This window comes from Pezoporus wallicus, unplaced genomic scaffold (genome assembly GCF_028554395.1).
Source record: "Pezoporus wallicus isolate ANWC-B61680 ecotype Strahan unplaced genomic scaffold, APGP_CSIRO_Pwel_v1 contig_8376, whole genome shotgun sequence".
NCBI classification, from domain to species: Eukaryota; Metazoa; Chordata; class Aves; order Psittaciformes; family Psittacidae; genus Pezoporus; species Pezoporus wallicus.
The window spans coordinates 507,825-522,985 of NW_026641603.1; the positions used below are offsets into that span (position 1 = coordinate 507,825).

General features: G+C 60.8%; 1 protein-coding gene across 3 annotated transcripts in view; it reads left to right on the forward strand.

Annotated features, from left to right (window-relative positions):
- Positions 1 to 14,207, forward strand: part of CSNK1G2 (casein kinase 1 gamma 2) — a 32,411-nt gene extending 18,204 nt beyond the window's left edge. For 2 of the 3 annotated variants that reach the window (XM_057424581.1, XM_057424580.1), the window contains exons 2-13: positions 2,313 to 2,809; positions 7,027 to 7,067; positions 7,542 to 7,611; positions 8,014 to 8,162; positions 8,613 to 8,847; positions 9,030 to 9,115; positions 9,551 to 9,635; positions 9,727 to 9,875; positions 10,307 to 10,390; positions 11,931 to 12,035; positions 13,577 to 13,683; positions 13,996 to 14,207. In XM_057424581.1, the coding sequence (XP_057280564.1) occupies positions 2,623 to 2,809; positions 7,027 to 7,067; positions 7,542 to 7,611; positions 8,014 to 8,162; positions 8,613 to 8,847; positions 9,030 to 9,115; positions 9,551 to 9,635; positions 9,727 to 9,875; positions 10,307 to 10,390; positions 11,931 to 12,035; positions 13,577 to 13,683; positions 13,996 to 14,050 (1,353 nt within the window). In that variant the 5' untranslated portion in view covers positions 2,313 to 2,622 and the 3' untranslated portion in view covers positions 14,051 to 14,207. The remainder of the gene's footprint in view (positions 1 to 2,312; positions 2,810 to 7,026; positions 7,068 to 7,541; positions 7,612 to 8,013; positions 8,163 to 8,612; positions 8,848 to 9,029; positions 9,116 to 9,550; positions 9,636 to 9,726; positions 9,876 to 10,306; positions 10,391 to 11,930; positions 12,036 to 13,576; positions 13,684 to 13,995) is intronic. The other variant, XM_057424582.1, reaches the window with a different exon arrangement.
- Positions 14,208 to 15,161: the final 954 nt, after the last annotated feature.

The following is a 15,161-nucleotide window of genomic DNA, read 5'->3' on the forward strand; positions in this document are numbered from 1 at the left end:
GGGTGGTGGGTCCTGCTTTGGTGCTGAGGTGCAGTGAGCTGATGCCTCTCCTGGGTGCTCTTTGGAGGTAGAAATAGATTCCTGCCAGCCCTGAGCTCCCCATGGCTCATCCCGGGGGGAAGCATCGCTCGCCCCAGCCTGACTCAGCCACGGCTTCCTGCTGCTCTGCCCGCCCCTCTTTGGGAAAGCAGGAATTGCATTGTAGGGCTGGGGGCTGTCTGGAACTGGGCTTTGGAGCTGGGAGCTTTGAGCAGAGCTGCTCCCAAAGCTGGGCTTTGCTGGAGAGTCCTGCCTGTGTTCGTCCGGGCGGGGAGAGGTCAGTGCAGCCTCCCAGTGCTCACAGGAAACAGGCTTAATCTTTCCCATTCTGTTGGGTCTGTGTCTCTTCGTTGTCTGAAATTCCCTTGCAGAGACTGGCCCATAACTCTTGTAAACCAAATAACCCCAAGCGTGGGGGCTGGAACTCCCTGGGCTCTGGCTGCCGGCCGCCTGACTCTATGCAAACAGTCTGGGCCTGAAATCCCCCGGGAAGGAACATAAAGGTCTGATTCAAACCCAAAACGGGATGTGAAGGAACGTGTCCCACGCATCCCGCTGCCTCCCCTTGCCTCGTATGTGGCTGCTGGTTCCCAAAATGCCTGGGGAGAGCTATGCTGTGCCACCTGCTCCGGCAGCTCCTTGCTCCTGCATGTCCTTGCCTGAGGGCGAGAGGTGGGGAAAAGCAGGAGAGGGGTGGGAGGGCATGGCCATGCACCGAACCTGGAGCGGAAACCATTGGGGGAGCAAAGAATGAGCAGGATATCACGTGTGGGCCGTGTGCGCGCAGGGCTGGGGAGAACAAAGCGCAGGGAAGCCCTGCTCCAGAGCTGCTCCCAACCCCGCTTCCTGCTGGCATGGAACCCAGGCTGCTGCCTGCCCCTCGCTGCCTGGCTCTGGGCAGGCTGGAAGGCTCAGCGTGCCTCAATTTCCCTCTGCCAAGATGAACTGGGTGCAGCAGGGTGGTCCCCAGGGGTTGACCTGCTGTGAGTGGCCCTGGAAGACCAGGCTGCTGTGCTCTGGGATTGCTCCAGAGGTGCTGTGGGGGAAGAAGGGGGCTCCCATCCCACAGGAAGGCCTCGTTCCCCAGTACTTGAACTTTACCTGAGTCTTACAGCCAGCTCTGGGGCAGCAGCACAAGAGGGATGTGGGGCTGTTGGAGTGAGTCCAGAGGAGGCCACGGAGATGCTGCGAGGGCTGGAGCAGCTCTGCTCTGGAGCCAGGCTGAGAGAGCTGGGCTGGGGCAGCCTGGAGAAGAGAAGGCTCCTGAAGGGGAGACCTGAGAGCAGCTTCAGAGCCTGAAGGGGCTCCAGGAAACCTGGAGAGGGGCTTTGGACAAGGGCCTGTAGGGACAGGCCAAGGGGGAATGCCTCAAGCACAGGGCCTCTCCCAACATCTCTGGCACAAAAGGTCCTGGCCCTTCTGCAGCGGAGGCTGATGCTGGGGGCAGTGCTGTGACTCAGCTGGGCACAGCCTCTGCACAAGCAGCATTCAGAATATCCTCTTTTCGCTTCGTAGGAAGGGGCACGCCTGGTGTGGTTTGTGTTGTGGTGCAGAGGATTATGTGTGTCTTTTCTTCGTCAGGGGCTGTAGTGATAGGACAAGGGGTAATGGGTTATAAGTAAACCAGGTGATGTCCAGGTTAGATACAAGGCAGAAGCTCTTCCCTGTGAGGGTGCTGAGGCACTGGCACAGGGTGCCCAGAGGAGCTGTGGCTGCCCCATCCCTGGCAGTGTTCAAGGCCAGGTTGGACACAGGGGCTTGGAGCAAGCTGCTCCAGTGGAAGGGGTCTCTGCCCGTGGCAGGGGTTGGAGCTGAATGAGCTTTAAGGTCCCTTCCAACCCAAACTATTCCATGGTTCGATTTTCCTCTACTCTTGGGGTAGGGGGGGATCAAGTCTGACCAGCAGCAGCTTGGCCCTGAGCAGCTTTGCTGGTACCTCTGAAGGTCCAGGCTGCCATCAGCCCTTCCCTATGGGGACACTGTTCTCCCCACATGACTCTCTGCTGGCTCTAACATGGTGATGAAGTGCTTCACCTCCTGCCCTGGCCAGATTGTGATTTAGTCGTGCCTGCATCATAGATGTGAGGCCCCCCTGTGATGCTCCTGCTACCCCAGCTTCTCCCACCCCTTGGCTGCAGCATCCCTTCATCATTGTGGGTTACCTGTAACGCAGGGGAGGTGTTGGAGGGGCTCTGGGGGTAGGAGCCTGGAGCCTCCCATTGTCTTCTGCCCCCGTGTTTCCTTGTGCTGATTTTCTCCCTGTCCTCTTACAGCTGGGAGCCCGAGGAGCCGCGCTGGGAGGACCCTCTCCACAGGATGTTCTCCCCACCAAAGACCTCCCTGTAACAGGCGACGATGACAATCCCGGCCGGACCTTGGGAAGCACTAACATTTCAGTAGCCCAGCACCCTTGTGTGGCCGCCTCCCCCGCCTCCTCCACAGCCAGCCCTCCCACTGCTCCCCGGGATGGTGTATTAACCAGGAAGAGCCCTGCTTCTGTCCTCCTCGCCCCTCAACTTTCGGCAGCTCTGGGATTTGTATGGCAGCAGCGTAACCGTGGAGAGGCCGGGGTATCACAAACTTATGGATTTTGATAAGAGAGGAGGGAAAGGGGAGCTGGAGGAAGGTAAAAGGATGTCCAAGGCAGGTGGAGGAAGGAGCAGTCATGGAAGCCGGAGTGCTGGAACCAACTCGGGAGTCTTAATGGTGGGTCCCAACTTCCGGGTCGGCAAGAAGATTGGATGTGGCAATTTTGGAGAGCTCCGTCTAGGTGAGAAGGGTCATCTTCTGTCCTCCCTGGGCCCTGGCATCCTGCTCAGGCAGCAGGAGGGTGCCTGTGACCATCAGCACCAAGGGTGTTGACCGGCCATCCAGTGTTGAAGCCTTGCACATCGCAGGTAGCCCCTGCTTCCTTCACGGATTTCCTCAGCCCTTTCATGCTGTGTTCAGTCTTTCAAAGCCTGTCAGAACCAAAGGACCCAATCCAGACATGGTGCCCATCTCCTCCCCATACCTGTTAACTCTTGGGTTTGTCAGGGAGAGCGTTACAGCTCAGTCCTGTCTGTTGGAAGTGGTGGTGGCCTGTGCAGGCCTGGATGTGTATGTCCCGTCCCCCCTCAGTCCAGGAACACTTAGCAAGCAGCGTTTCATGGGATGCTGCTGTGTCCTCACTAGCTGCACCATGTGCCTCGGGAGGTGGGTTCTGCTGGGAAGAGTCAGTGTTTTATCCTGGGTGAGCTCTCTGGTTGTTAAAGCTGGGTGTTCAGAGACTCCCCTCACGTTTTATGCGGGTGAAAGAAAGGGCTGAATGAAACCCAGACACCTCCCATGGTCACTTTCCATGCTGATCCAAGTCTGGCAGGTTCAAGCAGACTCTTTGTTTGGAGGGTGGGTAGGTTGCTCCTGTCCCAGGAGGCTTCCAGCAAGCTGTCAACTCTTGGGTTGGCATCAGGCAGCTGGGAGAGGTGGCAGTGCCCGGCAGCGTGGTCAGGATGTCCCCAGGAATGCACATGGAACATGCCGATGGAGCGTTGGCCTTGTCTGTGAGTGCTTTGGGAAGGGGCAGAGGGAGCCTGGGGCAGCAGTTGCCTTGTTGCTCTGTGCTATGTTAAGCAGCACCTTTTGAAGCCCAGCTCGGTGCTAGCCCCACAGGGACGTGGTGATCTGGGCAGGGTGTTTGCCTGAGGAGGAGCAGGAGGTGGGGGGCTGCAGGTACTGTATAGAGGGTGGGGAGAGTTTTCCCACCTCGCTGGGCTGCCCCTATCTGTGGGGAGTTAATGGTAGAGCTCTTCCCAGCTGACAGACTGGCTGGTGCCAGGCTGAACTGTCCCGATCCCGAATTCCCTATGGGATCACCACTTAATTGCAGAGCTTGGGAAAACACTGTTTAAAACCCAGCCGAGAGGTTCCCACATTCAGCAGTGGAGGATCTGTTTCTGCCAGTGCTGAAGAGAGACCCAGGGGTTGCTCTAAGTGGGATCAGTTTCAGTTGACTCTGAAACAGCTGGGGCTGTGGCTGTTCTCTGATGTGCTCAGTGCTGAGGGTGGCTGGGACCCCTGCCTTGGCCTCCCCCTTGCTTTGTGGGGACAGCACCGAGGTGGACACGAGTCTCCCAGGGGATCTGAGGAGCATCTGTGAAGCTGGCAGTGAGGGCTGCTCAGAGCAGAGCTGCTGCAGGGCTTTGGGAGCAGTGTGCTGTTTGCTCGTGGCTGAAGGGATGAGCTCTCACTCTGGGGCTCTGCAGTGGTCGATTCTTGCTGTGAGAGTTTGTCCTTGCCATCAGCAAGAGAAGCTTCTGATCCCTCACATGGTTTTGCTGCCGTGTCGCACTCTTGTAGTGCCTGGCTGTAGCATGGTAAAGGCCTGAGCAAAGGATCTCATCACAGCAGTGAAAGCCACAGCTATGTGGCTTTTCTCCTAAAATCACATCTCTCTTCCTTAGGTGTGCCTCTGAGCTGCATCAGGGCTCAGGAATGCATTCAGCACCTCACAGAAAGGAGGGATTCCTCCAACTGCAGATGAATGGCAAGGGACCAGAGGGATCCTGCTGTGAAGTGGTGGCATGAGCAGGAATGCTCTCCAGCTGTGGCTGGACACCCAGTTTTCCCTTGGGAATGGGATTCCTTGAGGGATTCATTCCTTGAGGAATTCATTCTTCAAGGCAGGCTGGCTGCAAACTGTAGCTCAGTGTTTAAAAGCTCCCACATCTTCTTTGGACATTTGCCTTTCAATAAAATAAAAGGCAGGAGGTGCCTCCTCAGCTCCCAGGGCTCAGGAATGCAGGAAGATGAGGTGGTCTTCCCAAAGCAGGTGGGTGCTGCTCTGTCCTTCAGGTGCTGCTGCTCAGCTGCCCTGGACCAAAACAAGTGTCATCCTAGGGGCAGAGGTGTCCAAAATCAAACGTGGTTTGTGGCCTTTGTGGGTAGCCAGCAGAGGAATGACTTGGGCAGGAGTTCCTGGCTGCCAGAGCCATGCTGAGTTCCTGCCCCTCCATGTTCATCCTGGTTTTGGAATGCTGGGTGATGCACAAGCACAGTGCCAGTCCCTGTCCCCTGGGCAGCACCCACTGCCTTCAGCCCCTGTGGTCCCCCCTGCTCATCTGCTGCCTCCTTGCCAGGGCACAAGGCAGGAGGAAGCTGGTGGCAGCAGGGGTGACTGGAGCATGGCTGATGGCTCCCATGCCTGCAGCCCAGTGCCTCTGTCAGCTCCCTGTGTCCTCAGGAGTGAGGCTCTGCTCGCAGCAGGGCCTCATGGCGGTTCCTCTGTGGTGCTTTGGGGTGGGCTTGGAGAGGAGGACTCTAACCCAGACACTAATCAGGCAGCCAGGGCAGTGACCAGCATCCTGGCCTGGATCAGCACCAGTGCGGCAGCAGGACCAGGGCAGGGATTGTGCCCCTGTACCGGGCTCTGGTGAGACCGCATCTTAAATCCTGTGTTCAGCTCTGGGCCCCTCACTGCAAGAGAGACATTGAGGTGCTGGAGCAGGGCCAGAGAAGGGCACTGGAGCTGATGCAGGGCCTGGAGCCCAAGTGTGATGGGGAAGGGCTGAGGGACCTGGGGGGTTCAGATGGAGAAGAGAAGGCTCAGGGGGGACCTGATGGCTCCCTACAAGTGCCTGAGAGGAGGCTGGAGCCAGGAGGGGCCGGGCTCTGCTCCCAAGGAACAAGGGATGGGACCAGAGGCAGCAGGCTTGAGCCCCTCTGGCTGCAGAGCCCATCCCTGGGAGGAGCTGCTCCATTAATATCCCCCATTCATCCCTCTTCCCGTAATCCTGCCACCAACTCTGGCGCTCAGCAGCTGGCTCTGGTGTCAGCGGGCGAGGATTTATTGCTGCTTCAGGTGCAGAGCAGCAGTCAGAGCACATGAAATCTTATGCCAGGAGGAGTTTGTTCCCTGAGCAAATTGCTTGGAGCAGATCCGAGCAGACAGATGCAGCTCCCTCAGCCACGCACACACCCGGCAGTGTGGCTGCAGCTCTGCTGCCCTGCAGGGAACCTGCTGCCTTAACTCCCATCTCCCCGGGGCCCTGAAGGGCACAAGGGGCCCTCAGAGCTATTTCTGCAAACCTCTTCAGTCTTTTAGCCTTTATGGATGTGGGGCAGAAGTTGCACTGATGGGTGTGATACCTTCCTTATGCCCCCTGCTTGGCTGTCCCAGCCTGGGTGAGCAGGATGATGTGCACACACCACTAGCTCTGCTTTTCTGTAGTTATGGGGGTGAAAAGTGCTGTGAAGGTGCTGAGCTCTCTTGGAAGTCATTCCTGGATTTTGGGGTGTCCTGGCTGCCCTTGCAGCTCTCCTGGGTGCTTGGAGGCACTTGTCTGACCCTCCCTGCAGCACATTGGTGTCTTCAGCTCCCCCTCATGCATGGGTCTGCTCCTGGCTTCCCTTGCACCCTGGGGTGGGTGGGAGCATCCCAAAGGATGCTCCCGGGGATGTTTGTGCCATCCCTAGGAGTGACCCCACGCCTGGGGAAGGGATTTCCACCTACTTACTGTGTCTTCAGACCCTTCCTAGCTGCAAAGCCTTGAGCTGCCCCCATGCTCCTGGGGGTCTTTCCTTCCTGCCACCCTCTGCGTGGTCCCAAGGGCAACAGAGCAGCATCCCCAACTCTGGACAGCCCTCCCAGAGCAGGGTGGCCCTCTGCATGCAGGGCTGGGGCAGGGAGAAACATCAAGCCCAGCCTTGCTCCTGCCTTGGCCAGTCTCATCCCTGCAGGTGTGGATTGGGAAGCTGCCCCCTCCCAGCAGCACTGCCCATCCCAGAGGAATCCATGTACCCCACCTGGGGGTAATTACCAGGCATGTTGCAACTCCCCACAGTGGGCTCCTGCTCTGCCTGGTTCCTTGAGGCCTGTTTATGTGTTGTGGGAGCTGCCGAACCTGTTCAGGATGTTCTGCAGCCCCTGGGGCCTGGGCAGGCTGTGCAGTGGGGTTGATGCAGCAGCTCACTTGCTTTCAATTGCCTTTTTGGTGTCTCCCCCTGCAGGAAAGAACCTCTACACGAACGAATACGTAGCTATCAAATTGGTGAGTGCCTCTGTGCTCGGGGTGGGATGGTCAGGCCGTCTGGGAAGGATTGTTGGTGGTACCCAGGCTGTCGGGGCAGGGTGGGTGGCTGTGAGGAGCTGTGCTCGCTGCAGGAATTGAGGGCAGGTTAAGTAGTGCACATCACTGCACGTGGGGTGATGTGAACCTGGGGCTTTGCTGTGGCCTGTGACTGCACTCAGCTGGTGCCAGCAGCAGAGAGACCTCCGGGAGAGGGTGATCCCCACTTACACCTACACCCGTTAATGTCTGCCCTAGCACCCGGATCTCTCTGGAGAGGGATGTTGGTCTGGCTCCTGTATGGACCGGTTTTCTCTCATCATCCCATTTTATACCGGTATTTCTCAAGTCCAAATGCCCTTAGTCCAGCTGCTGCCAGCATGTGAAGGAGGTGTCTGGCACCCTGACATCCTGCTCCCTACAACAGCCTTAACTGTTCTCCTTCTCTCCTCCAAGGAACCCATAAAATCCCGGGCCCCCCAGCTGCACCTGGAGTACCGGTTCTACAAACAGCTCGGCAATGCAGGTACGGTGACACTGCAAGGAAAGAGCCTTCCTTTAAATGTGACTCTGCCCCTTTGCTCCCTGGCCTGAGCACCTCCTGCCCATCTGCTCGGCTGGGGGAGGTTGGTTTTACCCAGAGCCACATCTAATCTTTGATCCCTTTTTATTGAGTTCTTTCCCCCCCACCACCCCCCACGGCAGGCAGAGGGATGTAGGGATGCAGATGGAGCTGCCTTCTTTGCCCTCCAGCTAAGAGCAGAGCCAGGCTGTATGCAGCTGGGAGGGAGGGCAGTGCAGAGCCATCCTCCCATCCGCAGCCCCCTGCCCCAGCTCCAGCAATGGCATAGCTGTGACAGCATGGCCATGTTGCCACGCTGCTCAGCCCTGTTGCAAGCCCTGACAGCCCCTGCTCTGTCTCTTGCAGAAGGAATTCCTCAGGTTTACTACTTTGGCCCCTGTGGGAAGTACAATGCCATGGTGTTGGAGCTGCTAGGACCCAGCCTAGAAGATCTCTTTGATCTGTGTGATCGGACCTTCACGCTCAAGACTGTCCTGATGATTGCAATCCAGCTGGTGAGCGCAGCACCTCCACTTCACCCACAGCTCCACGCAGCTCATCCCAGCCTGGCCACAGCCCACCCTGGGCTGGCTGGGCAGTCTGGGGACCCCACAGGGAAGGAGATGGGAAGGAGGAGTGAACGAGTGCCTGGCAGGCTGCAGGAGACCCTGCCTGCTGGCACATCCCAGACCACCTCGTCCATACCTCACTCTCTCCCTGCTGTAGGAGAGCTCTCCCTCACCCTCATGCAGCACAAATGAGCATCTCTCACTGTGTGTCCAAAATGCAGCCAGACTAAAGTTGTCTCCCCAGGCTGGAGGGCCTGTTGTGCCCATCCTTTCAACCCAGGGTGACAGGAGCAGGGCTGCTGGCTGGGGCTGAGGGTATCAGAAAAGGGTGCAGGGAGGCGTGGGGGACGCATGGTGCATCTCTGCCATGGTGCTGACGTCTCCTTCTGCCCCCAGATCACACGGATGGAGTATGTCCACACCAAAAGCCTGATCTACAGAGACGTCAAGCCAGAGAACTTCCTGGTGGGGCGGCCGGGCAGCAAGCGGCAGCACACCATCCACATCATCGATTTTGGCCTGGCCAAAGAGTATATTGACCCCGAGACCAAAAAACACATCCCTTACCGAGAGCACAAGAGCTTGACAGGGACAGCACGCTACATGAGCATCAACACCCACCTTGGGAAAGGTGTGTGTGGCCAGCCCTGCCTCTTGGGCAAAAGGAGCAAGGAAGGGCACTTGCTGGGGGACAAAATGCCTCTCCTGCCCTTCAGCCTGGGGTGTTGGCAGGGGACTTGGGGTGCTGCAGGGTCTGGCAGGGACAGTGGCTGTAGGGGGAACGTGCCCATGTTTCTCTTTTTCTCTATGCAGAACAAAGCCGCAGGGATGACCTGGAAGCATTAGGGCACATGTTTATGTACTTTCTCCGTGGGAGCCTTCCTTGGCAAGGCCTCAAGGTAACAACCACCCCCTGCTGTCCCTGGGCTACCCTGGGGGTCTGGCTCTGCCCTGGCATGGGCAGCATCAGGGAGTGGGGGGAAGCAGTGGCCCTTGGGGTGTCACAGAGTCAGCATGCCGCCAGATGCAGGGGTTGCTGCTCTGTGCGAGGCCCTTGCTGTGCTGTTCTGAGCTCCGTGCCAGGCCATTGCTGTGCCATGTCCCCCTCTCTGTACCGCCCCCCTCTCCCATTCTGTGGGCATCCCAACTGCTCTCACAGTGGCTGCCTTGGAACTGCACTCCCTGGTGTTTGTCCTCCAGACCTGCCCTGCGCGAGGGGAATCCCTGGGAATGAGCTCTCGCTATTCCCTGGAGAAGGGGGGAGCAAGAAACCATCTATGGTGCCTATGGGGCCATGCCTTGCCCTGATGCTGACCTGCTCCTTGTCTCTGCAGGCTGACACGCTAAAGGAGAGGTATCAGAAGATCGGCGACACCAAAAGAGCCACTCCAGTGGAGGTGCTCTGTGAGAACTTCCCAGGTGAGGGCACCCTGCATGGCCGGGCCCCAGAGCACGCACTGGCCTGGCGCCTGCTCCCCCTGCCCCACCTGAGCCCGCTCTGTCCCCGCAGAGGAGATGGCCACGTACCTGCGCTACGTGCGGCGGTTGGATTTCTTCGAGAAGCCTGACTATGACTACCTGCGGAAGCTCTTCACAGACCTGTTCGAGAGGAACGGTTACGTGTTCGACTACGAATACGACTGGGCAGGGAAACCACTGGTGAGTGGGAGGGAGCGGGAGCAGGCAGAGGGTGCTGGGCCCCAGGGTGCCCCGGGAGGTTGGGGGGAGATCAGCATGGTCTGAGGCAGTCGTTGCTGCCACGCACCACTTGGGCCCAAGAGGTCAGCTCCGGCAGCAGCCAGCTCCCCAGCTGGGGCTGCTGTGCCTAGGGGTTAAAGCTGTGCCACAGAAATAGGAGGCTCCTGGAGCTAAGGGGAACCCAGCAGTTGAGTTGGCACCTTGCTTTCTGTGGTGGGCACCCTCCATGAGCTCACTGCAGCCCAGTACCAAGCGTGGAGCTGCTGGGGCTGGGGTCAGGCCCTGATTCTGGGATGTTGTGCATGTTTGGCCAGAGGTTGCTCAGCCGAGGGGCACGGGGTGGCGGGTGGGCTGCTGTGCTGGGGCTGATGTTGTCCTTGTCCTGTCCCCAGCCCACCCCCATTGGCACGATGCACAGCGAGGTGCAGGTGCAGCCCCCGAACAGAGACAAAGCACAGCCACACACCAAACACCAGGTGAGCAGCGGCGCTGCCCCGTGGGGCACGGGACTGCGGGCGAGCGCAGTGTGGGCTCCTGCCCACCAACCCACAGCACCCAGCGGGGCCTGGAGCATCCTTCTCCCCCCTAGTGCTGTGTGTGGGAGGCCTTCCTCCCTGCAGGAATGGGGTTGGTGGGGGGGACCAGGGCAGTGTCCCTGGGGCCAGGCAGCTGGGCAGAAGCAGGATGAAGCAGCCATGGGAGGCTGTAGCACAGTGGAGAAGCGCCAGGCCTGGGCAAGCTGCAGGGTTTGGCGCTGGCTGGTGAGTGAGGGCACAGCACAGGCTGAGCCACCTTGTGTTGAGGACGATGTCCCCAGTGCCGTGTCCTTATGGGAGCAGCTTGTTCTTATCTTCGTGGTGCCACTTTCATCGGTGTGATGAGGACACAGGACAAGGGAGGGCGCTGCCTGGGCCTCGGGGGGATTTGTGGTGCAGCTTCCCAGCGTTTTGCCCCATGCTGGAGAGCAGGGCTGGCTGTGCCCTGGGAACACAGGGAGCAGCCGTGGGCAAGGAGACGGGCAGAGCTGTGCAGGCAGCTCCCTGTCTGCATCAGTGTGGGAAAGGGGCCAGGCTGCCCAGCCCTTCTCTGGTGCTATGCACTGTCCTACCCTGGAGCAAGAAACACGGCTGTGGGACTGCTGCCATCAAGAGCAGAGCCTCATGCGTGTCCCCAGCAGTCCTGTACAGACCTCATCCTCTTGCCTTGAACCTCCATGGGGAGCAGAGCGCCTGGAGCTGAGGGTTCAGCACCCTGTCCTCGTCACCCTAATGGCTCCTGGCCAAGCCTGGGTTACCCTGGCTCCCACTGGCCCGTGGCTGGGCTGTGCTTCCATCGGGAGAGGGTGACATCTTCCGAGCAACTCTGTCTCATTCCTGGGAACTTGCTCCCAGTAAGGTCTGCTCTGTGCTCTGCAGCACCCGAGCAACGCCGCGTTCCGTATCCCTTCTTGACAGCCCTGAGAAAAGCACAGCACCAAAACTCCCACAGCGTGGGAGCAGTGTCCAGGCTGGGGGTGCAGGGTCCCCCAGCAGCCGTGGGGCTGTGCCAGGCTCCCTGTGGTGAGGCTTTGGCACTGGGGTGCCCTCGAGGAGCAGAGCTTTGGCCCCTGGATGTTGCGGTTGCAGGGGAGCAGCCGGTGCCACCTCGGCCTGGCTGCACCCCCCCTGCAGCTCTGCGTGGCGCTGGCTGTGCCCTGAGGGCTGTTTGCCCTCCCTGGCGTGGAGAGGACCCACACAGAGCCCAGCCCCATTGCTGGGGGGTGCGTGTGTGTGTGTGGACGTGGCAGGGGGGCTGCAGACCCACAGTGTCACCGCAGGGACTGTTCTGGGAGTGCCCTCCCCAAACTCGAGCTGCTCCGGTCACGTTTTTGCTTTTGCATGTCTTATTTTTCTCGACTCCCTTTGCCACTCTTCTCCTGCCCTCCTCCCTCCGCCTCTCCCTTCTCTTCCCCCATTCTTCCTCTTTTCTTTTCTTTTCGTTTCTTTTCATCCTGTTCCTCCTGCCTGGCGCAAGCAGCCGCCCGAGGGGACGGAGGTGTGGGATCCTCAGGCCGGTGGGCAGCCTGCCGAGGAGCCTTTGGGAGCTCACCTGGCAGCCGGCAGGCTCGGGGGGTCCGTCCAGGTACATGCACCACGCGCCGAGGGCAGGGGTGGGCACGGGGTTGGGGGGGGGGAGCAGAGCCCAACCTGTGCCTCGTGGCTGCCGGCCCTGCCAGGGGAGCAGCCACACGTGCCCAAGGCCTGGCCTGGGCTGCACCATGAGCTGCACCGTGGGCTGCAACCATGGGCTGCAACCATGGGCTGCACCATGGGCTGCACCGTGGGCTGCACCATGGGCTGCACCATGGGCTACCCTGGCCCCGAGGCTGGCGCTGCTTGCCAGGGCTCCCTGGCCCCGAGGCTGGCGCTGCTTGCCAGGGCTCCCTTGTGTGGTTAGAGGTGGATGAAGCGGCGCGAGCAGCAGGGTGGGCATCAGGCTCTGCCTGCCAGCAGTGCCGGACATCGTGGGCTCATCCCACCTGGGGACTTCCCTGGGCCTCCGTGGTGGGAGCGATGGCTTCAGGCCCGGCTTCTCCTCCCTTGCCCTGGGCGCTCCTCGTCCTCATCTCCCCGCCTCGGTCCTGCACTCGCGCCGTCAGCCCCGTGCTCGCCGCCGCCACTCGGCCCCTCTCGGGCTGGTGAGGTCCAGCCCATGGGGCTCCGTGCTGGGTCCCCCCCCCAGCTGCTTCCTTCGTCTCTGCTTCCTCCCTTGACGCTGCTGCTCGTTCCTGCTGCTCCAGTGGGGCTCTGTTGGTGCTCGGTGCCAGGCACGGGCCCGGCTCCCACTGCTGCCAGGGCAGACCGTGGGTCCAGCTTGTGCTCTGCCCTGCTTCCCCCCCCACCACGGCATCTGCTCCTGCTCTTCTTGCTCTGCACCCTCCCACCCCATCCTCTGCCTGTGCCCGCGCTGCAGTGGGTCTTGGTGACGCAGGGGGGTCTCTGGGCTTCATTTGGGGGGGTTGGATGTGCTGTTGTAGCTTGATGTGCCCCGGCTGGGCACTGCAGCTGTCAGCTCGGCCATGAGTGCGGAGGGGCTGAGCCTCCTCACCAGCTCCGTGATGCTCCGGTGCATCCCCAGCTTGCCCCTGGCCTTGCCTGGGGGCAGTGGGCACAGGAGGGGGCATTCAAGCAAGTCCCAGGTGCCTTTGCCAGCCCTGTCCTTGCTTTGGTGACTTGGGGTCATCCTGGCACCACGCATGGCCCCGCTGCCCCGGCAAGCGGGCAGGAGCTCGGGGCACTGGGCTGAGTCCCACGGGGCCCAGCACTCTTGGGGCTTGGGGCTGGGGAGCAAAACTGTGTCTGGATGCTCAACCATGGCAGCTCCTTGGAGCTAGCACAGCTTCAGGACTGTGTCTCTGGGCAGGTTGGAGCCAGCTGCCAGCCTGCCCCTCTCCTGGTAGGTTCATGGGGTCCTGGAGACACAGAGGGCTCAGACCCCTCTGTGCCGTGGGGCTCTTGGGGGCGCACAGCACCGGGGCTGAGCACCTTCCTGCTGCCTGCGTGGGGGGCTCCCTGCTCCCAGCAGGGCCGGGGGGGGCTGTATCTGCCATGGGGCTGGGGATGAGGCTCAGGACCAGCCTGCGCCCCATGGGCTGCCCCACACTGACGCTCGTCTCTCCCCAGGTGATGAGCTCCACCAACGGAGAGCTGAACACGGATGACCCCACGGCAGGACATTCGAACGCGCCCATCACAGCCCCCACCGAGGTGGAGGTGACAGACGATACAAAGTAAGGGCACAGCCCCCGGCCCCTGGGGCTGGGGTGCTCGTGGGGTTGGGGATGGGGACGGGGACGGGGACGGTTCAGCTGCTGCCCTGTCAGGCTCCGTCCAGAGCAAGCAACCCATGAGGAGCGCCGTGTCTGGCGTTGTGTGCTGTGGCCAGCATCTCACTGTGACAACCCTGGTGCTCCAGGGTCACCTCCTGGCTCTCTGCACCCACGGGGCTCATTGAGGGTTTTCTGTCCCCCGCCAGCTCTGCCCTGACCACCGTGTCCAGGCCCAGCCGCTGACGCTGTCCCCAATGTCCCCCCTGTCTCCAGGTGCTGCTGTTTCTTCAAGAGAAGGAAGAGGAAAACCACCAAGCGGCGCAAGTGAGCGGCCGGGCCCGCGGTGGCTCCTCTCCCTCCGGCCGGGGCTGGATCTTGTCCCGCAGAGCCGGTGGCGGCCCCTGGGTTTGGCCGGGGCCGGAGGGGGGGGTCCGAGCCGGCCGGGCTCCCCCAGCGCCCCAGGCGGGGAGCGGGGCCTCCCCGCTCTGCCCTGGCCGGGGGCGGCCCCGGTGCAGCCGCTGCGTTTCCCGCGCCCGGCAAAAAGGAAAGAAAAAAAGAAGAAAAAAAAGAAAAAAAAAAAAAAAAAAAAAAGAAAGAAAAGAAAAGAAAAAAACTTCGTGAATCGCAGCCCCGGCCGCGCCGCGGGGGCTCTCGCTCGCACACGGGGATCAGCTCCGGACTGAGGCGGCGCTGCCGGCGGGCGCAGGCGCGGGGCGAGAGCCGCGGGCGCAGCAGGAGCAGAGCTGGGTTTTTTCTTTTTTTTCCCTTTTTTTCCCCCTTTTTTTTTCTGTTGCTTCTCTGTCTCTTTAAGTTAATTTAAAGTGAGTCTCGGTGCCGAGTGCGGAGTCCTCAGTCTTTGACCGTCAGCTGCAGCGTTCCTCCCTCCTGCTCTTGCTTCTTCTGCTCCCGGGTGTCCCCCCCGGTGGGTTCCGCGCTGGGGCCCGAGCGCTCGGTACGGTGAGAAGCGCCGGGGCCAGGAACCGCGTTTACAAACCACGGCACGATGCACTTTTGTGAGCCCCACGGGCGAGTGCAGGGCCTGTGGGGCTGGGGGCCGCGGGGCCGGGACGTTGGGCACCAGCGTGGCTGACACCAAAGGGACCGGTGAGCAGAGCGCGGAGGAGAAGCGGGAGCCGGCTCAGCCCCAGCGCCGCGGCGCGCCTGGGTGCGCTTCGGCACCAGCGTTGGGTTATTGGTAGGGGCCGCCATGGCTGCGGGGCAGCGTCGTCTCGGCCTCTTTGGTGTTACAGAGCCTTGGCCACGTGTCTGCGGGCTGGGGCTGCCCCAGGTTGCCATGGAGGAGGCACAGGGTAAGCGTGGCCCATGGCGAAGGGCGTTGGGGTGGATGGAGCTGCCGCGTGGCTTCGCCTCTGTCCTGCCCGCACCGGGCCGGGGGAAACTGGAGTTTTCCACCTTTCACATGGACACACACATGGATG